We start from the raw sequence: 27,647 nt of genomic DNA on the forward strand, positions 1-27,647 counted from the left end.
CTCTCTCTCTCCTCCCCCTCTCCTCTCTCTCTCTCTCCCTCCCCCTCTCCCTCTCTCTCTCCTCGCTCTCTCTCTCCTCCCCCTCTCCCTCTCTCTCTCCTCCCCTCTCCCTCTCTCTCTCCTCCCCCTCTCTCCCCTCTCTCTCTCCCCCCTCTCTCCCTCTCTCTCCTCCCCCTCTCCCTCTCTCTCCCCCCCTCTCCCTCTCTCTCTCTCCCTCTCTCTCCTCTCCCTCTCTCTCTCTCTCTCTCTCTCTCTCCTCCCCCCTCTCCCTCTCGCTCTCTCCTCCCCCCTCTCCCTCTCGCTCTCTCCTCCCCTCTCCCTCTCGCTCTCTCCTCCCCCTCTCCCTCTCGCTCTCTCCTCCCCCTCTTTCCTCCCCCTCTCTCTCTCTCCCCCTCTGTCTCTCTCTCTAGATACTGAAGGAGTTAAAGGATGAGGAATGGGACATGGGGAATATCGTCTACACGCTGACCAATAGGAGGAAGGGCGAAGGCTTTATCGGCTATGCTGAGAGCCACGACCAGGTACTATTGGCCAGTGATATAATCAATAGGGCTGCCGGTCACCGTGGTAACTATTGAGAGTCACAGGAGCAAAGCAGGAAGTAAAAACAAATGTTCTTCAATTCAACTGACAAGAAATCCATTCCGTTGCGTGAGACACGTCAGTTGGATAAACATTCCTCATTCCAACAGTGTCATCATGTTAAGAGTCAGAAACAGACTCCGCCCTCTGGTCCCGCTAAAAGATCAAGTTATTTTATTTTAATGACAAGTGCTATACAAATTAAATGTTATGACTGTTATTTAGACCCCGGCGATAGGGGGACTAGACCCCGGCGATAGGGGGACTAGACCCCGGCGATAGGGGGAATAGACCCCGGCGATAGAGGGAATAGACCCCGGCGATAGGGGGAATAGACCCCGGCGAAAGAGGGACTAGATCCCGGCGAAAGAGGGACTAGACCCCGGCGAAAGAGGGGCTAGACTCCGGCGAAAGAGGGGCTAGACCCCGGCGAAAGAGGGGCTAGACCCCGGCGAAAGAGGGGCTAGACCCCGGCGAAAGAGGGGCTAGACCCCGGCGAAAGAGGGCGACTAGACCCCGGCGATAGGGGGACTAGACCACGGAGATAGGGGGACTAGACCACGGCGATAGGGGGACTAGACCACGGCGATAGGGGGACTAGACCACGGCGATAGGGGGACTGACCACGGCGATAGGGGGACTAGACCACGGCGATAGGGGGACTAGACCACGGAGATAGGGGACTAGACCACGGCGATAGGGGGACTAGACCACGGCGATAGGGGGACTAGACCACGGCGATAGGGGGACTAGACCACGGCGATAGGGGGACTAGACCACGGCGATAGGGGGACTAGACCACGGCGATAGGGGGACTAGACCACGGCGATAGGGGACTAGACCACGGCGATAGGGGACTAGACCACGGCGATAGGGGACTGACCACGGCGATAGGGGACTAGACCACGGCGATAGGGGGACTAGACCACGGCGATAGGGGGACTAGACCACGGCGATAGGGGACTAGACCACGGCGAAAGAGGGGCTGAACTCCGGCGATAGGGGGACTCCGGCAATAGGGGACCACGGCGATAGGGGACTAGACCACGGCGATAGGGGGACTGAACCACGGCGATAGGGGACTAGACCACGGCTATAGGGGACCACGGCGATAGGGGGACTGACCACGGCGATAGGGGGACTAGACCACGGCGATAGGGGGACTGAACCACGGCGATAGGGGGGACTGGACCACGGAGATAGGGGACTAGACCACGGCGATAGGGGACTAGACCACGGCGATAGGGGACTAGACCACGGCGATAGGGGGACTAGACCACGGCGATAGGGGACTAGACCACGGCGATAGGGGACTAGACCACGGCGATAGGGGACTGACCACGGCGATAGGGGGACTAGACCACGGCGATAGGGGGACTAGACTCCGGCTATAGGGGGACTCCGGCGATAGGGGACCACGGCGATAGGGGGACTAGACCCCGGCAATAGGGGGACTCTCTCTCTCTCCATGTTGCCAGGCTCTGGTAGGGGATAGTAAAGTATCTCTCTATGTTGCTAGGCTCTGGTAGGTGATAAGTCCCTGGCCTTCTGGCTGATGGATAAAGAGATGTACACCAACATGAGTTCCCTGATCCCCATGACTCCCGTCATCGACCGAGGCATCCAGCTACATAAGATGATCCGCCTCCTCACACACGCTCTGGGGGGAGAAGGCTACCTCAACTTCATGGGTGAGTTGGGGAGAGGGCTACCTCAACTTCATGGGTGAGTTGGGGGGAGAGGGCTACCTCAACTTCATGGGTGAGTTGGTGGGGAGGGCTACCTCAACTTCATGGGTGAGTTGGGGAGAGGGCTACCTCAACTTCATGGGTGAGTTGGGGGAGGGCTACCTCAACTTCATGGGTGAGTTGGGGCGAGGGCTACCTCAACTTCATGGGTGAGTTGGGGGGAGGGCTACCTCAAATTCATGGGTGAGTTGGCGGGGGAGGGCTACCTCAACTTCATGGGTGAGTTGGGGAGAGGGCTACCTCAACTTCATGGGTGAGTTGGGGGGAGGGCTACCTCAACTTCATGGGTGAGTTGGGGCGAGGGCTACCTCAACTTCATGGGTGAGTTGGGGGGAGGGCTACCTCAAATTCATGGGTGAGTTGGCGGGGGGAGGGCTACCTCAACTTCATGGGTGAGTTGGGGGCGAGGGCTACCTCAACTTCATGGGTGAGTTGGGGGAGGGCTACCTCAACTTCATGGGTGAGTTGGCGGGGGAGGGCTACCTCAACTTCATGGGTGAGTTGGCGGGGGAGGGCTACCTCAACTTCATGGGTGAGTTGGCGGGGGGGAGGGCTACCTCAACTTCATGGGTGAGTTGGGGCGAGGGCTACCTCAACTTCAAGGGTGAGTTGGGGAGAGGGGGGGGCTACCTCAACTTCATGGGTGAGTTGGGGGGGGGCTACCTCAACTTCATGGGTGAGTTGGGGAGAGGGGGGCTACCTCAACTTCATGGGTGAGTTGGGGGAGGGCTACCTCAACTTCATGGGTGAGTTGGGGGGGGCTACCTCAACTTCATGGGTGAGTTGGGGGAGGGCTACCTCAACTTCATGGGTGAGTTGGGGGAGGGCTACCTCAACTTCATGGGTGAGTTGGGGGGCTACCTCAACTTCATGGGTGAGTGGGGGGCTACCTCAACTTCATGGGTGAGTGGGGGGGGCTACCTCAACTTCATGGGTGAGTGGGGGGGGGCTACCTCAACTTCATGGGTGAGTTGGGGGGAGGGCTACCTCAACTTCATGGGTGAGTGGGGGGGGGCTGCTTGGTCAGCCCACAGATAACGTTTAAATGATGCACACAATATCCGCTTTCCCAGGCCAGTATTCTTCTATTCATTTGGGCCAGTAGCTTTCAGTTGGAACTGGCAAATTTATCTGAATGTCCAGCCCTGGGCATGCTAATTTAAAAGATGACTAATCATTATTAGCCTGGTTCTGTATGGAATGAAGGCACATTATTTATTTTAATTTTTCCTTTATTTAACTAGGCAAGTCAGTTAAGAACAAATTCTTATTTGCAATGACGGCCTAGGAATAGTGAATTAACTGCCTGTTCAGGGGCAGAACGACAGATTTGTACCTTGTCAACTCGGGGATTTGAACTTGCAACCTTCCCGTTACTAGTCCAACGCTCTAACCACTAGGCTCCCCATTATAAGAGACAGGTCAGGTGAGATCAAATGATGTGCTGATGCAATCAACTGAAAAAGGGGTATGTTGTTTTCCAGTGTGGTACTCTGTTGTTTTCCAGTGCGGTACTCTGTCGTTTTCCAGTGCGGTACTCTGTTGTTTTCCAGTGTTTTCCACTCTGTCGTTTTCCATTGTGGTACTCTGTTGTTTTCCACTCTGTTGTTTTCCAGTGTGGTACTCTGTTGTTTTCCAGTGTGGTACTCTGTTGTTTTCCAGTGCGGTACGCTGTTGTTTTCCAGTGTTTTCCACTCCGTCGTTTTCCAGTGTGGTACTCTGTTGTTTTCCGCTCTGTTGTTTTCCAGTGTGGTACTCTGTTGTTTTCCAGTGCGGTACTCTGTTGTTTTCCAGTGTAGTGTTTTACACTCTGTCGTTTTCCAGTGTGGTACTCTGTTGTTTTCCACTCTGTTGTTTTCCAGTGTGGTACTCTGTTGTTTTCCAGTGTGGTACTCTGTTGTTTTCCAGTGCGGTACTCTGTTGTTTTCCAGTGTTTTCCACTCTGTTGTTTTCCAGTGCGGTACTCTGTTGTTTTCCAGTGCGGTACTCTGTTGTTTCCCAGTGCGGTACTCTGTCGTTTTCCAGTGCGGTACTCTGTCGTTTTCCAGTGCGGTACTCTGTTGTTTTCCAGTGTGGTACTCTGTCGTTTTCCAGTGCGGTACTCTGTCGTTTTCCAGTGCGGTACTCTGTCGTTTTCCAGTGCGGTACTCTGTCGTTTTCCAGTGCGGTATGTCGTTTTCCAGTGCGGTACTCTGTCGTTTTCCAGTGCGGTACTCTGTCGTTTTCCAGTGCGGTACTCTGTCGTTTTCCAGTGCGGTACTCTGTCGTTTTCCAGTGCGGTACTCTGCAGTTTTCCACCATCTCCCTAAGATCAATATCATCCCACTCACACACAGAGAGATGGGGGAGGAGAGAGTGAAGAACGGAGACCGGGAAAGAGTTAGTTCTGCAATGAAATGGAAAACGGTTTTGTTGGTAAATCATATACAATTACATGAGAGGAGAGGAGAGAGGAGAGTTCACTGATAATAATATTAACTTCACCCCACAACTTCTCTGTCCTCCAGACTACACCATACAATACAACTGTCTATTTAAACTCTGTCTGTCCTCCAGACTACAACATACAATACAACTGTCTATTTAAACTCTGTCTGTCCTCCAGACTACAACATACAACTGTCTATTTAAACTCTGCCTGTCCTCCAGACTACAACATACAACTGTCTATTTAAACTCTGTCTGTCCTCCAGACTACAACATACAACTGTCTATTTAAACTCTGTCTGTCCTCCAGACTACAACATACAACTGTCTATTTAAACTCTGTCTGTCCTCCAGACTACAACATACAATACAACTGTCTATTTAAACTCTGTCTGTCCTCCAGACTACAACATACAATACAACTGTCTATTTAAACTCTGTCTGTCCTCCAGACTACAACATACAACTGTCTATTTAAACTCTGTCTGTCCTCCAGACTACAACATACAACTGTCTATTTAAACTCTGTCTGTCCTCCAGACTACAACATACAACTGTCTATTTAAACTCTGTCTGTCCTCCAGACTACAACATACAACTGTCTATTTCAACTCTGTCTGTCCTCCAGACTACAACATACAACTGTCTATTTAAACTCTGTCTGTCCTCCAGACTACAACATACAACTGTCTATTTAAACTCTGTCTGTCCTCCAGACTACAACATACAATACAACTGTCTATTTAAACTCTGTCTGTCCTCCAGACTACAACATACAATACAACTGTCTATTTAAACTCTGTCTGTCCTCCAGACTACAACATACAATACAACTGTCTATTTCAACTCTGTCTGTCCTCCAGACTACAACATACAATACAACTGTCTATTTCAACTCTGTCTGTCCTCCAGACTACAACATACAACTGTCTATTTCAACTCTGTCTGTCCTCCAGACTACAACATACAATACAACTGTCTATTTAAACTCTGTCTGTCCTCCAGACTACAACATACAATACAACTGTCTATTTCAACTCTGTCTGTCCTCCAGACTACAACATACAACTGTCTATTTAAACTCTGTCTGTCCTCCAGACTACAACATACAACTGTCTATTTAAACTCTGTCTGTCCTCCAGACTACAACATACAACTGTCTATATACGAAGAATGTATGCACACATGACTGTAAGTCGCTTTGGATAAAAGCGTCTGCTAAATGGCATATATTATTATTATTATTATTATTTAAACTCTGTCTGTCCTCCAGACTACAACATACAACTGTCTATTTAAACTCTGTCTGTCCTCCAGACTACAACATACAACTGTCTATTTAAACTCTGTCTGTCCTCCAGACTACAACATACAATACAACTGTCTATTTCAACTCTGTCTGTCCTCCAGACTACAACATACAATACAACTGTCTATTTAAACTCTGTCTGTCCTCCAGACTACAACATACAATACAACTGTCTATTTCAACTCTGTCTGTCCTCCAGACTACAACATACAATACAACTGTCTATTTCAACTCTGTCTGTCCTCCAGACTACAACATACAACTGTCTATTTCAACTCTGTCTGTCCTCCAGACTACAACATACAATACAACTGTCTATTTCAACTCTGTCTGTCCTCCAGACTACAACATACAACTGTCTATTTAAACTCTGTCTGTCCTCCAGACTACAACATACAACTGTCTATTTAAACTCTGTCTGTCCTCCAGACTACAACATACAACTGTCTATATACGAAGAATGTATGCACACATGACTGTAAGTCGCTTTGGATAAAAGCGTCTGCTAAATGGCATATATTATTATTATTATTATTATTTAAACTCTGTCTGTCCTCCAGACTACAACATACAACTGTCTATTTAAACTCTGTCTGTCCTCCAGACTACAACATACAACTGTCTATTTAAACTCTGTCTGTCCTCCAGACTACAACATACAACTGTCTATTTAAACTCTGTCTGTCCTCCAGACTACAACATACAACTGTCTATTTAAACTCTGTCTGTCCTCCAGACTACAACATACAATACAACTGTCTATTTAAACTCTGTCTGTCCTCCAGACTACAACATACAACTGTCTATTTCAACTCTGTCTGTCCTCCAGACTACAACATACAACTGTCTATTTAAACTCTGTCTGTCCTCCAGACTACAACATACAATACAACTGTCTATTTCAACTCTGTCTGTCCTCCAGACTACAACATACAATACAACTGTCTATTTAAACTCTGTCTGTCCTCCAGACTACAACATACAATACAACTGTCTATTTAAACTCTGTCTGTCCTCCAGACTACAACATACAATACAACTGTCTATTTCAACTCTGTCTGTCCTCCAGACTACAACATACAATACAACTGTCTATTTCAACTCTGTCTGTCCTCCAGACTACAACATACAACTGTCTATTTCAACTCTGTCTGTCCTCCAGACTACAACATACAATACAACTGTCTATTTAAACTCTGTCTGTCCTCCAGACTACAACATACAATACAACTGTCTATTTCAACTCTGTCTGTCCTCCAGACTACAACATACAACTGTCTATTTAAACTCTGTCTGTCCTCCAGACTACAACATACAACTGTCTATTTAAACTCTGTCTGTCCTCCAGACTACAACATACAACTGTCTATATACGAAGAATGTATGCACACATGACTGTAAGTCGCTTTGGATAAAAGCGTCTGCTAAATGGCATATATTATTATTATTATTATTATTTAAACTCTGTCTGTCCTCCAGACTACAACATACAACTGTCTATTTAAACTCTGTCTGTCCTCCAGACTACAACATACAACTGTCTATTTAAACTCTGTCTGTCCTCCAGACTACAACATACAATACAACTGTCTATTTCAACTCTGTCTGTCCTCCAGACTACAACATACAACTGTCTATTTCAACTCTGTCTGTCCTCCAGACTACAACATACAATACAACTGTCTATTTCAACTCTGTCTGTCCTCCAGACTACAACATACAACTGTCTATTTAAACTCTGTCTGTCCTCCAGACTACAACATACAACTGTCTATTTAAACTCTGTCTGTCCTCCAGACTACAACATACAACTGTCTATTTAAACTCTGTCTGTCCTCCAGACTACAACATACAATACAACTGTCTATTTAAACTCTGTCTGTCCTCCAGACTACAACATACAACTGTCTATTTAAACTCTGTCTGTCCTCCAGACTACAACATACAATACAACTGTCTATTTAAACTCTGTCTGTCCTCCAGACTACACCATACAATACAACTGTCTATTTAAACTCTGTCTGTCCTCCAGACTACAACATACAATACAACTGTCTATTTAAACTCTGTCTGTCCTCCAGACTACAACATACAATACAACTGTCTATTTAAACTCTGTCTGTCCTCCAGACTACAACATACAATACAACTGTCTATTTAAACTCTGTCTGTCCTCCAGACTACAACATACAATACAACTGTCTATTTAAACTCTGTCTGTCCTCCAGACTACAACATACAATACAACTGTCTATTTAAACTCTGTCTGTCCTCCAGACTACAACATACAATACAACTGTCTATTTAAACTCTGTCTGTCCTCCAGACTACAACATACAATACAACTGTCTATTTAAACTCTGTCTGTCCTCCAGACTACAACATACAACTGTCTATTTAAACTCTGTCTGTCCTCCAGACTACAACATACAACTGTCTATTTAAACTCTGTCTGTCCTCCAGACTACAACATACAACTGTCTATTTAAACTCTGTCTGTCCTCCAGACTACAACATACAACTGTCTATTTCAACTCTGTCTGTCCTCCAGACTACAACATACAACTGTCTATTTAAACTCTGCCTGTCCTCCAGACTACAACATACAACTGTCTATTTAAACTCTGTCTGTCCTCCAGACTACAACATACAATACAACTGTCTATTTAAACTCTGTCTGTCCTCCAGACTACAACATACAATACAACTGTCTATTTAAACTCTGTCTGTCCTCCAGACTACAACATACAATACAACTGTCTATTTAAACTCTGTCTGTCCTCCAGACTACAACATACAACTGTCTATTTAAACTCTGTCTGTCCTCCAGACTACAACATACAACTGTCTATTTAAACTCTGCCTGTCCTCCAGACTACAACATACAATACAACTGTCTATTTAACAGGGTTCTCAAAAGGAGCTTAAAAGTACTTGAATTTGGCACTCTGAAATTAGTACACTGGAATACATTGAAAATCTGATATGTTCTCAAGTTGGTCTCAAAAGTACTTCAATTAAAATGAGAGGAGAACATGAAATGATCTAGTCTGAAAAATATTATAAAATGTGTGTGTCTTGCAAATTAATTTCCAGGCGGACTACAGAGTTTTTTTTTCTCCTCGCTGTGGTTGCCAGGCGAGCTCATTCCACCCACACTGCCTCTCAGCCAGGCATGTACAGGACTGACTGATTAGTCTTCGCCAAACATCACATCGGAAAAAGCAAAAATCTCAATTCAATTCTGCCTTTTCTGCTTTATGGAACATTTCTGAGATCATTTTTATATATATATATTTTTTTTTTTTTTCAGCTCATGAAACATGGGACCAACAGTTTACATGTTGTGTTTAATAATATCTACATTGTAGAATAATAGTGAAGACATCAAAACTATGAAATAACATATGGAATCATGTAGTAACCAGAAAAGTGTTAAAACAAATCTAAATATATTTAAAATTCTTCAAAGTATCCTTTAATGACAGCTTTGCACACTCTTAGCATTCTCTCAACCAGCTTAACCTGGAATGCTTTTCCAACAGTCTTGAAGGAGTTTCCAAATATGCTGAACACTTGTCAGCTGCTTTTCCTTCACTCTGCGGTCCAACTCATCCCAAACATATCAATTTGGTTGAGGTCGGGTGATTGTGGAGGCCAGGTCATCTGATGCAGCACTCCATCACTCTCCTTCTTACTCAAATAGCCCGTACACAGCCTGGAGATATGTTGGGTTATTGTCCAGTTGAAAAACAGATTAAAGTCCCACTAAGCACTAACCAGATGTGATGGAGTATCGCTGCAGAATGCTGTGGTAGCCATGCTGGTTAAGTGTGCCTTGAATTCTAAATCAATCACACCTCCTCCATGCTTTACGGTGGGAACCACACATGCGGAGATCATCCATTCACCTACTCTGCTTCTCACAAAGACACGCCGGTTGGAACCAAAAATCTCAAATTTGGACTCCAGACCAAAGGACATATTTCCACCGGTGTAATGTAGATTACTCGTGTCTCTTCTTCTTCTTGGTGTCCTTCAGTAGTGGTTTCCTTGCAGCAATTCAACCATGAAGGCCTGATTCACACAGTCTCCTCTGAACAGTTGATGTTGAGATGTGTCTGTGAAGCATTTATTTGGGCTGCAATCTGAGGCTGGTAACTCTAATGAACTTATCCTCTGCAGCAGAGGTAACTCTGGATCTTCCTTTCCTGTGGCGGTCCTCATGAGAGCCACACGAAGGGGGACAGACACCAGGTCTACATTATGAAGGGGGACAGACACCAGGTCTACATATGAAGGGGGACAGACACCAGGTCTACATTATGAAGGGGGACAGACACCAGGTCTACATTATGAAGGGGGTCAGACCCCAGGTCTACATTATGAAGGGGACAGACACCAGGTCTACATTATGAAGGGGGACAGACACCAGGTCTACATTATGAAGGGGGACAGACACCAGGTCTACATTATGAAGGGGGACAGACACCAGGTCTACATTATGAAGGGGGACAGACACCAGATGTTTAGCCAGTCACCAGAAGTTTAGCCAGTCACCAGATGTTTAGCCAGTCACCAGATGTTTAGCCAGTCACCAGATGTTTAGCCAGTCACCAGATGTTTAGCCAGTCTCCAGATGTTTAGCCAGTCACCAGATGTTTAGCCAGTCACCAGATGTTTAGCCAGTCACCAGATGTTTAGCCAGTCACCAGATGTTTAGCCAGTCACCAGATGTTTAGCCAGTCACCAGATGTTTAGCCAGTCACCAGATGTTTAGCCAGTCACCAGAGGTTTAGCCAGTCAGAGGTTTAGCCAGTCAGAGGTTTAGCCAGTCAGAGGTTTAGCCAGTCAGATGTTTAGCCAGTCACCAGATGTTTAGCCAGTCGCCAGATGTTTAGCCAGTCGCCAGATGTTTAGCCAGTCGCCAGATGTTTAGCCAGTCAGATGTTTAGCCAGTCAGATGTTTAGCCAGTCACCAGAGGTTTAGCCAGTCACCAGAGGTTTAGCCAGTCACCAGAGGTTTAGCCAGTCACCAGAGGTTTAGCCAGTCACCAGAGGTTTAGCCAGTCACCAGAGGTTTAGCCAGTCACCAGAGGTTTAGCCAGTCACCAGAGGTTTAGCCAGTCACCAGAGGTTTAGCCAGTCACCAGAGGTTTAGCCAGTCACCAGAGGTTTAGCCAGTCACCAGAGGTTTAGCCAGTCACCAGAGGTTTAGCCAGTCACCAGAGGTTTAGCCAGTCACCAGAGGTTTAGCCAGTCACCAGAGGTTTAGCCAGTCACCAGAGGTTTAGCCAGTCACCAGAGGTTTAGCCAGTCACCAGAGGTTTAGCCAGTCACCAGAGGTTTAGCCAGTCACCAGAGGTTTAGCCAGTCACCAGAGGTTTAGCCAGTCACCAGAGGTTTAGCCAGTCACCAGAGGTTTAGCCAGTCACCAGAGGTTTAGCCAGTCACCAGAGGTTTAGCCAGTCACCAGAGGTTTAGCCAGTCACCAGAGGTTTAGCCAGTCACCAGAGGTTTAGCCAGTCACCAGAGGTTTAGCCAGTCACCAGAGGTTTAGCCAGTCACCAGAGGTTTAGCCAGTCACCAGAGGTTTAGCCAGTCACCAGAGGTTTAGCCAGTCACCAGAGGTTTAGCCAGTCACCAGAGGTTTAGCCAGTCACCAGAGGTTTAGCCAGTCACCAGAGGTTTAGCCAGTCACCAGAGGTTTAGCCAGTCACCAGAGGTTTAGCCAGTCACCAGAGGTTTAGCCAGTCACCAGAGGTTTAGCCAGTCACCAGAGGTTTAGCCAGTCACCAGAGGTTTAGCCAGTCACCAGAGGTTTAGCCAGTCACCAGAGGTTTAGCCAGTCACCAGAGGTTTAGCCAGTCACCAGAGGTTTAGCCAGTCACCACAGGTTTGCCAGTCACCACAGGTTTGCCAGTCACCACAGGTTTAGCCAGTCACCAGAGGTTTAGCCAGTCACCACAGGTTTTGCCAGTCACCACAGGTTTGCCAGTCACCACAGGTTTGCCAGTCACCACAGGTTTAGCCAGTCACCACAGGTTTAGCCAGTCAGAGGTTTAGCCAGTCAGAGGTTTAGCCAGTCAGATGTTTAGCCAGTCACCAGAGGTTTAGCCAGTCACCACAGGTTTAGCCAGTCGGAGGTTTAGCCAGTCAGAGGTTTAGCCAGTCAGAGGTTTAGCCAGTCAGAGGTTTAGCCAGTCAGAGGTTTAGCCAGTCAGAGGTTTAGCCAGTCAGAGGTTTAGCCAGTCAGAGGTTTAGCCAGTCACCAGAGGTTTAGCCAGTCACCAGAGGTTTAGCCAGTCACCACAGGTTTAGCCAGTCAGAGGTTTAGCCAGTCAGAGGTTTAGCCAGTCAGAGGTTTAGCCAGTCACCAGAGGTTTAGCCAGTCACCAGAGGTTTAGCCAGTCACCAGAGGTTTAGCCAGTCACCAGAGGTTTAGCCAGTCACCACAGGTTTAGCCAGTCAGAGGTTTAGCCAGTCAGAGGTTTAGCCAGTCAGAGGTTTAGCCAGTCAGAGGTTTAGCCAGTCAGATGTTTAGCCAGTCAGAGGTTTAGCCAGTCACCAGAGGTTTAGCCAGTCAGAGGTTTAGCCAGTCACCAGAGGTTTAGCCAGTCAGAGGTTTAGCCAGTCAGAGGTTTAGCCAGTCAGAGGTTTAGCCAGTCAGATGTTTAGCCAGTCAGAGGTTTAGCCAGTCACCAGAGGTTTAGCCAGTCACCAGAGGTTTAGCCAGTCAGAGGTTTAGCCAGTCAGAGGTTTAGCCAGTCAGAGGTTTAGCCAGTCAGAGGTTTAGCCAGTCAGAGGTTTAGCCAGTCAGAGGTTTAGCCAGTCAGAGGTTTAGCCAGTCACCAGAGGTTTAGCCAGTCAGATGTTTAGCCAGTCAGATGTTTAGCCAGTCACCAGAGGTTTAGCCAGTCAGAGGTTTAGCCAGTCAGAGGTTTAGCCAGTCAGATGTTTAGCCAGTCAGATGTTTAGCCAGTCAGAGGTTTAGCCAGTCAGATGTTTAGCCAGTCAGAGGTTTAGCCAGTCACCTCATTCACTGTGATATTCTGCTTTAGAAGTCTGCAGCACCTGCCGTTCTGGTGACACTAATTAAAGCTGCCCGTTGGAAGCAAGATGCTTTTCCGTAGCTATTAAGTCGTCGATTTTCTAATGCCCAATTGAAACAGTCATTAAGCTGGATTTATGTAGTCATGTGACTATGAAATGTGTGTGTTCACCAGGTAGGTGTGTTGTCACAAAACTCTGCTCCTCACTACTCAAATGAAAACATTGGTACTGACTAAAGTTACCATTCATGTAATGTAGTAAAGAACTAGTGAAACAACTTATTATTGAGTTGAACTTTGAAATGAAGGTTGTAGTGATTTTTTTAGGGGATATACTGCCATCTGCTGGCAACTAGAAACAATTGCATCATATTTTTATAACCTTTATTTAACTAGGCAAGTCCGTTAAGAACAAATTCTTATTTACAATGACGGCCCAGGATCAGTGGGTTAACTGCCTTGTTCAGGGGGCAGAACGACAGATTTTTACCTTGTCAGCTCGGGGGATTCGATCTAGCAACCTTTAAGTTACTGGCCCAACGCTCTGACCACTAGGCTGCCTGCCCAACGCTCTGACCACTAGGCTGCCTGCCGCCCCAATTTGTAAGGAAACTATTACAAATTGATGGTCCTTGAAAATAAATATTAGCTCTTGAAAAAGTAGTTGTAAATTCAATTTGCCACTGTCTGTACAGACCCTTATGTAAACACAGTGGAGACCTGATGTCATTACATCCAAGACCACTGCTATACACATCAGCCAGACATCCAGCTCCCCCCCGTCTCTCTCTCTCTCTCCCCCGTCGGTCTCTCTCTCTCCCCCCCATCTGTCTCTCTCTCTCCCCCCCGTCTGTCTCTCTCTCTCCCCCCATCTGTCTCTCTCTCTCTCCCCCATCTGTCTCTCTCTCTCTCTCCCCCATCTGTCTCTCTCTCTCTCTCTCTCCCCCATCTGTCTCTCTCTCTCTCTCCCCCATCTGTCTCTCTCTCTCTCCCCCATCTGTCTCTCTCTCTCTCTCTCCCCATCTGTCTCTCTCTCTCTCTCTCCCCCATCTGTCTCTCTCTCTCTCTCTCCCCATCTGTCTCTCTCTCTCTCTCCCCCCATCTGTCTCTCTCTCTCTCTCCCCATCTGTCTCTCTCTCTCTCTCCAACATCTGTCTCTCTCTCTCTCTCCCCATCTGTCTCTCTCTCTCTCCCCCCATCTGTCTCTCTCTCTCTCTCCCCCATCTGTCTCTCTCTCTCTCTCCCCCCATCTGTCTCTCTCTCTCCCCCATCTGTCTCTCTCTCTCTCTCCCCCATCTGTCTCTCTCTCTCTCTCTCCCCCATCTGTCTCTCTCTCTCTCTCTCCCCCATCTGTCTCTCTCTCTCTCTCTCCCCATCTGTCTCTCTCTCTCTCTCCCCCATCTGTCTCTCTCTCTCTCTCTCCCCATCTGTCTCTCTCTCTCTCTCTCCCCCATCTGTCTCACTCTCTCTCTCTCCCCCGTCTGTCTCACTCTCTCTCTCTCCCCCGTCTGTCTCACTCTCTCTCTCTCCCCCCGTCTGTCTCTCTCTCTCTCCCCCGTCTGTCTCTCTCTCTCTCCCCCCGTCTGTCTCTCTCTCTCTCCCCCTGTCTCTCTCTCTCTCTCCCGCCTCTCTCTCCCGTCTGTCTCTCTCTCCCGTCTGTCTCTCTCTCCCGTCTCTCTCTCTCTCCCGTCTGTCTCTCTCTCCCGTCTATCTCTCTCTCTCTCTCTCTCTCTCTCTCTCTCCCGTCTGTCTCTCTCTCTCTCTCTCTCTCTCTCCCGTCTGTCTCTCTCTCTCTCTCTCTCTCTCTCCCGTCTGTCTCTCTCTCTCTCTCCCGTCTGTCTCTCTCTCTCTCCCCTCTGTCTCTCTCTCTCTCCCGTCTGTCTCTCTCTCTCTCCCGTCTGTCTCTCTCTCTCTCCCCCGTCTGTCTCTGTCTCTCTCTCCCGTCTGTCTCTCTCTCCCCCCTGTCTGTCTGTCTCTCTCTCCCGTTTGTCTCTCTCTCCTGTCTCTCTCTCCTCTCTCTCTCTCTCCCCGTCTGTCTCTCTCTCTCTCCCCCCGTCTGTCTCTCTCTCTCTCTCTCCCCCCGTCTGTCTCTCTCTCTCTCCCCCCCGTCTGTCTCTCTCTCTCCCCCCGTCTGTCTCTCTCTCCCCCCGTCTGTCTTTCTCTCTCTCCCCCCGTCTGTCTTTCTCTCTCTCTCTCCCCGTCTCTCTCTCTCTCTCTCCCGTCTGTCTCTCTCTCTCCCCCCGTCTCTCTCTCTCTCTCTCTCTCTCCCCCGTCTGTCTCTCTCTCTCTCCCCCCGTCTATCTCTCTCTCTCCCCCGTCTGTCTCTCTCTCTCTCCCCCGTCTGTCTCTCTCTCTCTCCCCCCGTCTGTCTCTCTCTCTCTCCCCCGTCTGTCTCTCTCTCTCTCCCGTCTGTCTCTCTCTCTCCCGTCTGTCTCTCTCTCTCTCTCTCCCGTCTGTCTCTCTCTCTCACTCCCCGTCTCTCTCTCTCTGTCTCTCTCTCCCGTCTGTCTCTCTCTCTCCCGTCTGTCTCTCTCTCTCCCGTCTGTCTCTCTCTCTCCCGTCTGTCTCTCTCTCCCCCCTGTCTGTCTGTCTCTCTCTCCCGTTTGTCTCTCTCTCCCGTCTGTCTCTCTCTCCCGTCTGTCTCTCTCTCCCGTCTGTCTCTCTCTCTCTCCCCCGTCTGTCTCTCTCTCTCTCCCCCGTCTGTCTCTCTCTCTCTCCCCCGTCTGTCTCTCTCTCTCTCCCCGTCTGTCTCTCTCTCTCTCCCCCGTCTGTCTCTCTCTCTCTCCCCCCGTCTGTCTCTCTCTCTCTCCCCCCGTCTGTCTCTCTCTCTCACTCCCCCGTCTCTCTCCCGTCTGTCTCTCTCTCCCCCCGTCTGTCTCTCTCTCTCCCCGTCTGTCTCTCTCTCCCCCGTCTGTCTCTCTCTCTTCCCATCTCACTCCCTCACGCGCACACAGCAGTGTGGGAGTCACAGAGTTTCTCTCCATTGACTTCTCTCAGGAACCACCGAGCCAATAGCATTGACTTAAACCTCCGATTAAACCTCCACCCACCGCTTATAGACTCATTTCCTGTCTACGCTGCAGCATGTGGAATTGTTTTGAAGGTCCTGGATCATTTTAACTGTTTTGATTTAGATTTTTAGATGTTTAATTCTACAGACAGAAGTCGTCAGATCGGTTTGATCTGATTTCAGACGAGTCCCAAGACTCTCGTGGAGTAGAACACCAACGTGTTCCTGAGAGTTTCATCTTTCCATAGACAGTATTATTCTACACAGAAAGTTCATGCAACTTATTATGTGACTTGTTACGCACAATTTATACTCCACTTATTAATGCTTGTCTTAACAAAGGGGTTGAATATTTATTGACTTGAGAAAATGTAGCTTTTAATTTTATATTTTTTAAACTAGAAAAAGATGCAATGGGCTATTGTGTATTGGCCGGGGGGGGGGTGCTCTCTGTGCTGTCTCCTGTAGTCCACGATCAGCTCCTTCGTTTTGTTCACGTTGAGGGAGAGGGCCACTCTGCCAGGGCCCTCACCTCCCCCCAGTAGGCTGTCTCATCTCATCATTGTTGGTAGTCATGTCTACCACTGTTGTCGTCAGCAACTCAGATTTTGAGTTGCGTGGCCGAGCTGTCATGGGTGGACAGGGGAGGTCGTGGTCGTACAGGTGGACAGGGGAGGTCGTGGCCGAGCTGTCATGGGTGGACAGGGGAGGTCGTGGTCGTACAGGTGGACAGGGGAGGTCGTGGCCGAGCTGTCATGGGTGGACAGGGGAGGTCGTGGCCGAGCTGTCATGGGTGGACAGGGGAGGTCGTGGCCGAGCTGTCATGGGTGGACAGGGGAGGTCGTGGTCGTACAGGTGGACAGGGGAGGTCGTGGTCGTACAGGTGGACAGGGGAGGTCGTGGTCGTACAGGTGGACAGGGGAGGTCGTGGTCGTACAGGTGGACAGGGGAGGTCGTGGTCGAACAGGTGGACAGGGGAGGTCGTGGTCGTACAGGTGGACAGGGGAGGTCGTGGTCGTACAGGTGGACAGGGGAGGTCGTGGTCGAACAGGTGGACAGGGGAGGTCGTGGTCGTACAGGTGGACAGGGGAGGTCGTGGCCGAGCTGTCATGGGTGGACAGGGGAGGTCGTGGCCGAGCTGTCATGGGTGGACAGGGGAGGTCGTGGCCGAGCTGTCATGGGTGGACAGGGGAGGTCGTGGTCGTACAGGTGGACAGGGGAGGTCGTGGTCGTACAGGTGGACAGGGGAGGTCGTGGTCGTACAGGTGGACAGGGGAGGTCGTGGTCGAACAGGTGGACAGGGGAGGTCGTGGTCGTACAGGTGGACAGGGGAGGTCGTGTTCGTACAGGTGGACAGGGGAGGTCGTGGTCGTACAGGTGGACAGGGGAGGTCGTGTTCGTACAGGTGGACAGGGGAGGTCGTGTTCGTACAGGTGGACAGGGAGGTCGTGGTCGTACAGGTGGACAGGGAGGTCGTGGTCGTACAGGTGGACAGGGAGGTCGTGGTCGAACAGGTGGACAGGGGAGGTCGTGGTCGTACAGGTGGACAGGGAGGTCGTGGTCGTACAGGTGGACAGGGGAGGTCGTGTTCGTACAGGTGGACAGGGAGGTCGTGTTCGTACAGGTGGACAGGGGAGGTCGTGGTCGTACAGGTGGACAGGGAGGTCGTGTTCGTACAGGTGGACGGGGAGGTCGTGGTCGTACAGGTGGACGGGGAGGTCGTGGTCGTACAGGTGGACGGGGAGGTCGTGGTCGTACAGGTGGACGGGGAGGTCGTGGTCGTACAGGTGGACGGGGAGGTCGTGGTCGTACAGGTGGACGGGGAGGTCGTGGTCGTACAGGTGGACGGGGAGGTCGTGGTCGTACAGGTGGACGGGGGAGGTCGTGGTCGTACAGGTGGACGGGGGAGGTCGTGGTCGTACAGGTGGACGGGGGAGGTCGTGGTCGTACAGGTGGACGGGGGAGGTCGTGGTCGTACAGGTGGACGGGGGAGGTCGTGGTCGTACAGGTGGACGGGGGAGGTCGTGGTCGTACAGGTGGACGGGGGAGGTCGTGGTCGTACAGGTGGACAGGTTCATGGAAACATAACTGTGTAATCGTGTCTTCACCTGTCTGTATGCTGAATGATAAGACCTCTTCAGTCTAGAATACGACCAGCTGATTTATCCTCACTAAGTAAGATCAAGACCAAGCTTTGTGATTCCACTCCTCTCTAATGCTCTGCCTCTTCTTCTCTCCTCTGTGTGATTCCACTCCTCTCTAATGCTCTGCCTCTTCTTCTCTCCTCTGTGTGATTCCACTCCTCTCTAATGCTCTGCCTCTTCTTCTCTCCTCTGTGTGATTCCGCTCCTCTCTAATGCTCTGCCTGGTATTCTCTTCTTCTCTCCTCTGTGTGATTCCACTCCTCTCTAATGCTCTGCCTGGTATTCTCTTCTTCTCTCCTCTTTGCTTTCTGTCTTTCAATCTATGTTGTTGTAGACTTTAGTATTCAGAAATTTGAAGTGGAATCAGTGGTGTTGAGTCAGAGTAGGGTCTTTATTTCTCTCTCTCCTGTCTCTAGTAGGTCCTCTTTCCCCCCCTCTCTCTAGTAGGCCCTCCTCCCCCCCTCTCTCTAGTAGGCCCCTCTTCCCCCCTCCTCTCTCTCTAGTTGGCCCTCTTTCCCCCCTCTCTCTAGTAGGTCCTCTTTCCCCCTCTCTCTAGTAGGTCCTCTTTCCCCCTCTCTCTAGTAGGTCCTCTTTCCCCCTCTCTCTAGTAGGTCCTCTTTCCCCCTCTCTCTAGTAGGTCCTCTTTCCCCCTCTCTCTAGTAGGCCCTCTTCCCCCTCTCTCTAGTAGGTCCTCTTTCCCCCCCTCTCTCTAGTAGGTCCTCTTTCCCCCCTCTCTCTAGTAGGTCCTCTTTCCCCCTCTCTCTAGTAGGTCCTCTTTCCCCCTCTCTCTAGTAGGTCCTCTTTCCCCCTCTCTCTAGTAGGTCCTCTTTCCCCCTCTCTCTAGTAGGTCCTCTTTCCCCCCTCTCTCTAGTAGGTCCTCTTTCCCCCTCTCTCTAGTAGGTCCTCTTTCCCCCTCTCTCTAGTAGGTCCTCTTTCCCCCTCTCTCTAGTAGGTCCTCTTTCCCCCTCTCTCTAGTAGGCCCTCTTCCCCCTCCCCTCTCTCTAGTAGGTCCTCTTTCCCCCTCTCTCTAGTAGGTCCTCTTTCCCCCCTCTCTCTAGTAGGTCCTCTTTCCCCCTCTCTCTAGTAGGCCCTCTTCCCCCCTCTCTAGTTGGCCCTCTTCCCCTCCTCTCTCTCTCTAGTAGGCCCTCTTTCCCTCCTCTCTCTAGTAGGCCCTCTTTCTCCCCCTCTCTCTAGTAGGCCCTCTTTCCCCCCTCTCTCTCTCTAGTAGGCCCTCTGTCCCCTCCTCTCTCTCTCTAGTAGGCCCTCTTTCCCCTCCTCTCTCTCTCTAGTAGGCCCTCTTTCCCCTCCTCTCTCTCTCTAGTAGGTCCTCTTTCCCCTCCTCTCTCTCTCTAGTAGGCCCTCTTTCCCCTCCTCTCTCTCTCTAGTAGGCCCTCTTTCCCCTCCTCTCTCTCTCTAGTAGGCCCTCTGTCCCCTCCTCTCTCTCTCTCTAGTAGGCCCTCTTTCCCCTCCTCTCTCTCTCTAGTAGGCCCTCTTTCCCCTCCTCTCTCTCTCTAGTAGGCCCTCTTTCCCCTCCTCTCTCTCTCTAGTAGGTCCTCTTTCCCCCCTCTCTCTAGTAGGTCCTCTTTCCCCCTCTCTCTAGTAGGTCCTCTTTCCCCCCTCTCTCTAGTAGGTCCTCTTTCCCCCCTCTCTCTAGTAGGTCCTCTTTCCCCCCTCTCTCTAGTAGGTCCTCTTTCCCCCTCTCTCTAGTAGGCCCTCTTCCCCCCTCTCTCTAGTAGGTCCTCTTTCCCCCTCTCTCTAGTAGGTCCTCTTTCCCCCTCTCTCTAGTAGGTCCTCTTTCCCCCTCTCTCTAGTAGGTCCTCTTTCCCCCCTCTCTCTAGTAGGTCCTCTTTCCCCCTCTCTCTAGTAGGTCCTCTTTCCCCCTCTCTCTAGTAGGTCCTCTTTCCCCCCTCTCTCTAGTAGGTCCTCTTTCCCCCTCTCTCTAGTAGGTCCTCTTTCCCCCCTCTCTCTAGTAGGTCCTCTTTCCCCCTCTCTCTAGTAGGTCCTCTTTCCCCCCCTCTCTCTAGTAGGCCCTCTTCCCCCCCCTCCCCCTCTCTCTAGTAGGTCCTCTTTCCCCCTCTCTCTAGTAGGTCCTCTTTCCCCCTCTCTCTAGTAGGTCCTCTTTCCCCCTCTCTCTAGTAGGCCCTCTTCCCCCCTCTCTAGTTGGCCCTCTTCCCCTCCTCTCTCTAGTAGGCCCTCTTTCCCTCCTCTCTCTAGTAGGCCCTCTTTCTCCCCCTCTCTCTAGTAGGCCCTCTTTCCCCCTCTCTCTAGTAGGCCCTCTGTCCCCTCCTCTCTCTCTCTAGTAGGCCCTCTTTCCCCTCCTCTCTCTCTCTAGTAGGCCCTCTTTCCCTCCTCTCTCTCTCTAGTAGGCCCTCTGTCCCCTCCTCTCTCTCTCTAGTAGGCCCTCTTTCCCCTCCTCTCTCTCTCTAGTAGGCCCTCTTTCCCCTCCTCTCTCTCTCTAGTAGGCCCTCTTTCCCTCCTCTCTCTCTCTAGTAGGCCCTCTGTCCCCTCCTCTCTCTCTCTAGTAGGCCCTCTTTCCCCTCCTCTCTCTCTCTAGTAGGCCCTCTTTCCCCTCCTCTCTCTTTCTCTAGTAGGCCCTCTTTCCCCCATCTCCTGTCTCTCTCTAGTAGGCCCTCTTTCTCTCCTCTCTCTCTCTAGTAGGCCCTCTTTCCACTCCCCTCTCTCTCTAGTAGGTCCTCTTTCCCCCCTCTCCTGTCTCTCCCCCTGTCTGTCTGAGCATCTCTCCCTGTAAAGACCTGTGTTCTTTCTGTTTTTGTCTCCCCGTAGGTAATGAGTTTGGCCACCCAGATTGGCTGGACTTCCCCAGGAAGGGTAATGGTGAGAGTTACCAGTATGCCCGTCGTCAGTACAACCTGTTAGACCCTGACAACAACCTACGCTATACACAGCTTTACGCTTTTGACAGAGACATGAACCTCACGGAGGACAAATATGGATGGCTGGCCTCCCAGAAGGTAGGAGACAAGCAGACATTTCATTTGTTTTAAGACACTGCAATCATCAACGTCATTTCTTGGGGTGGTCTCGTCTATCTTAAATTATAAACTGTGTTGTTCGTGCCCTGAATGTTAATTGGCTGACAGCTATCAGACCGTATACCACGGGTATGAAACAAAAATAAGTTATATTTACTGCTCTAATTACATTGATAAATAGTTAATAATAACAATAACGCACATCGGGGTTTGTGGTATACGGCCAATATACCACGGCTAAGGGCTGCCCCCAGGCACTCCGCGTTGCATCGTAACCCCCCCCCCGTGCCTTTATTGCTTAAATATGTGAGTATTATTACATTTATACTTTAATATCTAAGTATTATTACATTTATACTTTAATATGTGAGTTTTATTACATTTATACTTTAATATGTGAGTTTTATTACATTTATACTTTAATATGTGAGTATTATTACATTTATACTTTACTCATGACTTCTCAATGTTCAAACTCGCGTACAAGGAGGCTCTCGTTTCACATCCCATCTCTCCCCCCAGTTGATAAAGTCTAACACCTTGCTGCTTTAGAATAAGGCTCTCGTTTCACATCCCATCTCTCTCCCCAGTTGATAAAGTCTAACACCTTGCTGCTTTAGAATAAGGCTCTCGTTTCACATCCCATCTCTCCCCCCAGTTGATAAAGTCTAACACCTTGCTGCTTTAGAATAAGGCTCTCGTTTCACATCCCATCTCTCCCCCCAGTTGATAAAGTCTAACACCTTGCTGCTTTAGAATAAGGCTCTCGTTTCACATCCCATCTCTCCCCCCAGTTGATAAAGTCTAACACCTTGCTGCTTTAGAATAAGGCTCTCGTTTCACATCCCATCTCTCCCCCCAGTTGATAAAGTCTAACACCTTGCTGCTTTAGAATAAGGCTCTCGTTTCACATCCCATCTCTCCCCCCAGTTGATAAAGTCTAACACCTTGCTGCTTTAGAATAAGGCTCTCGTTTAACATCCCATCTCTCCCCCCAGTTGATAAAGTCTAACACCTTGCTGCTTTAGAATAAGGCTCTCGTTTCACATCCCATCTCTCCCCCCAGTTGATAAAGTCTAACACCTTGCTGCTTTAGAATAAGGCTCTCGTTTAACATCCCATCTCTCCCCCCAGTTGATAAAGTCTAACACCTTGCTGCTTTAGAATAAGGCTCTCGTTTCACATCCCATCTCTCCCCCCAGTTGATAAAGTCTAACACCTTGCTGCTTTAGAATAAGGCTCTGTTCCTCCCTTTCTCATGAATCCCTGGAGGAAGTATTTAGGCTCAGTGATGTCCAGACTGTAGAGGCCACTTGACTCCAGCAGTTTTTCCTCCGTTTTGTGCCGATGCGTATATTTTCAACAAAACATATTTTTAGGAACATAAGATTCAACAACCGAGACATAAACTGAACAAGTTCCACAGACATGTGTCTAACAGAAATTGAATAATGTGTCACTGAACAAAGGGGGGGTCAAAATCAAAAGTAACAGTCAGTATCTGGTGTGGCCACCAGCTACAGTGCATCTCCTCATGGACTGCACCAGATGCCAGTTCTTGCTGTGAGATGTTACCCCACTCTTCCACCAAGGCACCTGCAAGTTCCCCGGACATTTCTGGGGGGAATGGCCCTAGCCCCCTCACCCTCTGATCCAACAGGTCCAAGACGTGCTCAATGGGATTGAGATCCGGGCTCTTCGCTTGGCCATGGCAGAACACTGACATTCCTGTCTTGCAGGAAATCACATAATCACAATTATAGATTCTCTTTCCTCTCATTCTTCCACCCTCCTCTTCTTCCTCTCTCCTTCAGGTGTTGCTGACCACGGCGGACGAGAAGGATAAAGTGATCGTGTTTGAAAGAGCCAACGTTATGTTTGTTTTCAACTTCCACCCCAGTAACAGCTACAGTGACTACCGCATAGCAGCCGGCCCGAACGGGAAGTATCCTTCATTACCGAGGGGCGCTGGGACATACACACACACACACACACACTGGGACACACACACTGGGACACACACACACACACACTGGGACACACACACTGGGACACACACACTGGGACACACACACACACACACACTGGGACACACACACACACACACTGGGACACACACACTGGGACACACACACACACACACACTGGGACACACACACACACACACACTGGGACACACACATACACACACTGGGACACCACACACACACTGGGACACCACACATACACACACATACTGGGACACACACATACACACACACACTGGGACACACACACAGGAACACACACTGGGACACACACACAGGAACACACAACACACACACACACACACACACACACACACACACACACACACACACACACACACACACACACACACACACACACACACACACACACACACACACACACACACACACACTGGGACACACACACACACACTGGGACACACACACACACACTGGGACACATACACACACACACTGGGACACACACACACACACACTGGGACACACACACACACACACTGGGACACACACACACACACTGGGATACACACACACACACACACACACACTGAGATATTTGACCGACCGGCTTGATTCATCTTATGAAGCAACAATGGTGTTTTTTACATTGGATAAAAGTAGAGACTCAGAGCTACATGGTGTATTATACACTACAGTTGAGGAACAATGGGTAAGTCATTCTGCTTTCAAATTTGATAAACTTATAACCTCACTTTTGAGAAAATGACCCTTGAATATTTTGGTATCTACTGGAGAGATCTTTTTTCTCTCCCCCCATTCAGCATCGTTCACACCCTCTTAAGCCTTAGCCCCGCCCATTCCGCATCGTTCACACCCTCTTAAGCCTTAGCCCCGCCCATTCAGCATCGTTCACACCCTCTTAAGCCTTAGCCCCGCCCATTCCGCATCGTTCACACCCTCTTAAGCCTTAGCCCCGCCCATTCCGCATCGTTCACACCCTCTTAAGCCTTAGCCCCGCCCATTCAGCATCGTTCACACCCTCTTAAGCCTTAGCCCCGCCCATTCAGCATCGTTCACACCCTCTTAAGCCTTAGCCCCGCCCATTCCGCATCGTTCACACCCTCTTAAGCCTTTAGCCCCGCCCATTCAGCATCGTTCACACCCTCTTAAGCCTTAGCCCCGCCCATTCTGCATCGTTCACACCCTCTTAAGCCTTTAGCCCCGCCCATCTCTTTACATGTGAGGCCATGTGCTAAACAGAGTGAGTATGGTAGTGTAGTAAACAGAGTGAGTAAGGTAGTGTAGTAAACAGAGTGAGTAAGGTAGTGTAGTAAACAGAGTGAGTAAGGTAGTGTAGTAAACAGAGTGAGTATGGTAGTGTGGTAAACAGAGTGAGTATGGTAGTGTAGTAAACAGAGTGAGTAAGGTAGTGTAGTAAACAGAGTGAGTAAGGTAGTGTAGTAAACAGAGTGAGTAAGGTAGTGTAGTAAACAGAGTGAGTATGGTAGTGTGGTAAACAGAGTGAGTATGGTAGTGTAGTAAACAGAGTGAGTAAGGTAGTGTAGTAAACAGAGTGAGTATGGTAGTGTGGTAAACAGAGTGAGTAAGGTAGTGTAGTAAACAGAGTGAGTAGTGTAGTAAACAGAGTGAGTAAGGTAGTGTAGTAAACAGAGTGAGTAAGGTAGTGTAGTAAACAGAGTGAGTAAGGTAGTGTGGTAAACAGAGTGAGTAAGGTAGTGTACTAAACAGAGTGAGTAAGGTAGTGTACTAAACAGAGTGAGTAAGGTAGTGTAGTAAACAGAGTGAGTAAGGTAGTGTGGTAAACAGAGTGAGTAAGGTAGTGTACTAAACAGAGTGAGCACGGTAGTGTAGTAAACAGAGTGAGTAGTGTAGTAAACAGAGTGAGTAAGGTAGTGTAGTAAACAGAGTGAGTAGTGTAGTAAACAGAGTGAGTAAGGTAGTGTAGTAAACAGAGTGAGTAGTGTGGTAAACAGAGTGAGTAAGGTAGTGTAGTAAACAGAGTGAGTAAGGTAGTGTAGTAAACAGAGTGAGTAGTGTAGTAAACAGAGTGAGTAAGGTAGTGTGGTAAACAGAGTGAGTAAGGTAGTGTAGTAAACAGAGTGAGTAAGGTAGTGTAGTAAACAGAGTGAGTAGTGTAGTAAACAGAGTGAGTAGTGTAGTAAACAGAGTGAGTAAGGTAGTGTAGTAAACAGAGTGAGTACTGTAGTGTAGTAAACAGAGTGAGTAAGGTAGTGTAGTAAACAGAGTGAGTAAGGTAGTGTAGTAAACAGAGTGAGTAAGGTAGTGTAGTAAACAGAGTGAGTAAGGTAGTGTAGTAAACAGAGTGAGTAGTGTAGTAAACAGAGTGAGTAGTGTAGTAAACAGAGTGAGTAGTGTAGTAAACAGAGTGAGTAAGGTAGTGTAGTAAACAGAGTGAGTAGTGTAGTAAACAGAGTGAGTAAGGTAGTGTAGTAAACAGAGTGAGTAGTGTAGTAAACAGAGTGAGTAAGGTAGTGTAGTAAACAGAGTGAGTAAGGTAGTGTAGTAAACAGAGTGAGTAAGGTAGTGTAGTAAACAGAGTGAGTAAGGTAGTGTAGTAAACAGAGTGAGTAGTGTAGTAAACAGAGTGAGTAAGGTAGTGTAGTAAACAGAGTGAGTAAGGTAGTGTAGTAAACAGAGTGAGTAGTGTAGTAAACAGAGTGAGTAAGGTAGTGTAGTAAACAGAGTGAGTAAGGTAGTGTAGTAAACAGAGTGAGTAAGGTAGTGTAGTAAACAGAGTGAGTAAGGTAGTGTAGTAAACAGAGTGAGTAAGGTAGTGTAGTAAACAGAGTGAGTAAGGTAGTGTAGTAAACAGAGTGAGTAAGGTAGTGTAGTAAACAGAGTGAGTAAGGTAGTGTAGTAAACAGAGTGAGTAGTGTAGTAAACAGAGTGAGTAAGGTAGTGTAGTAAACAGAGTGAGTAAGGTAGTGTAGTAAACAGAGTGAGTAAGGTAGTGTAGTAAACAGAGTGAGTAAGGTAGTGTAGTAAACAGAGTGAGTAAGGTAGTGTAGTAAACAGAGTGAGTAAGGTAGTGTAGTAAACAGAGTGAGTAAGGTAGTGTAGTAAACAGAGTGAGTAAGGTAGTGTAGTAAACAGAGTGAGTAGTGTAGTAAACAGAGTGAGTAAGGTAGTGTAGTAAACAGAGTGAGTAAGGTAGTGTAGTAAACAGAGTGAGTAAGGTAGTGTAGTAAACAGAGTGAGTAAGGTAGTGTAGTAAACAGAGTGAGTAAGGTAGTGTAGTAAACAGAGTGAGTAAGGTAGTGTAGTAAACAGAGTGAGTAAGGTAGTGTAGTAAACAGAGTGAGTAGTGTAGTAAACAGAGTGAGTAAGGTAGTGTAGTAAACAGAGTGAGTAAGGTAGTGTAGTAAACAGAGTGAGTAAGGTAGTGTAGTAAACAGAGTGAGTAAGGTAGTGTAGTAAACAGAGTGAGTAAGGTAGTGTAGTAAACAGAGTGAGTAAGGTAGTGTAGTAAACAGAGTGAGTAAGGTAGTGTAGTAAACAGAGTGAGTAAGGTAGTGTGGTAAACAGAGTGAGTAAGGTAGTGTACTAAACAGAGTGAGTAAGGTAGTGTAGTAAACAGAGTGAGTAAGGTAGTGTAGTAAACAGAGTGAGTAAGGTAGTGTAGTAAACAGAGTGAGTAAGGTAGTGTAGTAAACAGAGTGAGTAAGGTAGTGTAGTAAACAGAGTGAGTAGTGTAGTAAACAGAGTGAGTAAGGTAGTGTAGTAAACAGAGTGAGTAAGGTAGTGTAGTAAACAGAGTGAGTAAGGTAGTGTAGTAAACAGAGTGAGTAAGGTAGTGTAGTAAACAGAGTGAGTAAGGTAGTGTAATAAACAGAGTGAGTAAGGTAGTGTAGTAAACAGAGTGAGTACGGTAGTGTAGTAAACAGAGTGAGTACTGTAGTGTAGTAAACAGAGTGAGTACTGTAGTGTAATAAACAGAGTGAGTAAGGTAGTGTAGTAAACAGAGTGAGTAAGGTAGTGTAGTAAACAGAGTGAGTAAGGTAGTGTAGTAAACGACCAAAGGTTTCAAGACTAAATTCTGGTTTATACCACGTCGATCAACAGCTGTCGCAGTGACATCGTCAACATTCTATTGTCATCATGGCATCAATCTTGTCGTTATGAAAAAGTATGAACACACCAACTACAGTCTGTATGACATCACCAACTACAGTCTGTATGACATCACCAACTACAGTCTGTATGACATCACCAACTACAGTCTGTATGACATCACCAACTACAGTCTGTATGACATCACCAACTACAGTCTGTATGACATCACCAACTACAGTCTGTATGACATCACCAACTACAGTCTGTATGACATCACCAAACTACAGTCTGTATGA

General features: G+C 48.4%; 1 protein-coding gene across 1 annotated transcript; it reads left to right on the forward strand.

Moving 5' to 3' along the window:
* Window positions 1-410: 410 nt before the first annotated feature.
* On the forward strand, window positions 411-27,647 carry LOC124028052 (1,4-alpha-glucan-branching enzyme-like; the record flags this gene model as incomplete). The annotated part of the gene is made up of 5 exons (XM_046340220.1): window positions 411-521; window positions 2,102-2,273; window positions 21,057-21,244; window positions 23,080-23,272; window positions 27,361-27,647. Coding segments are annotated over 5 exons (951 nt in total), but the record flags the coding sequence as incomplete, so codon positions are not given.

Source organism: Oncorhynchus gorbuscha, unplaced genomic scaffold, assembly GCF_021184085.1.
Source record: "Oncorhynchus gorbuscha isolate QuinsamMale2020 ecotype Even-year unplaced genomic scaffold, OgorEven_v1.0 Un_scaffold_3692, whole genome shotgun sequence".
NCBI classification, from domain to species: domain Eukaryota; kingdom Metazoa; phylum Chordata; class Actinopteri; order Salmoniformes; family Salmonidae; genus Oncorhynchus; species Oncorhynchus gorbuscha.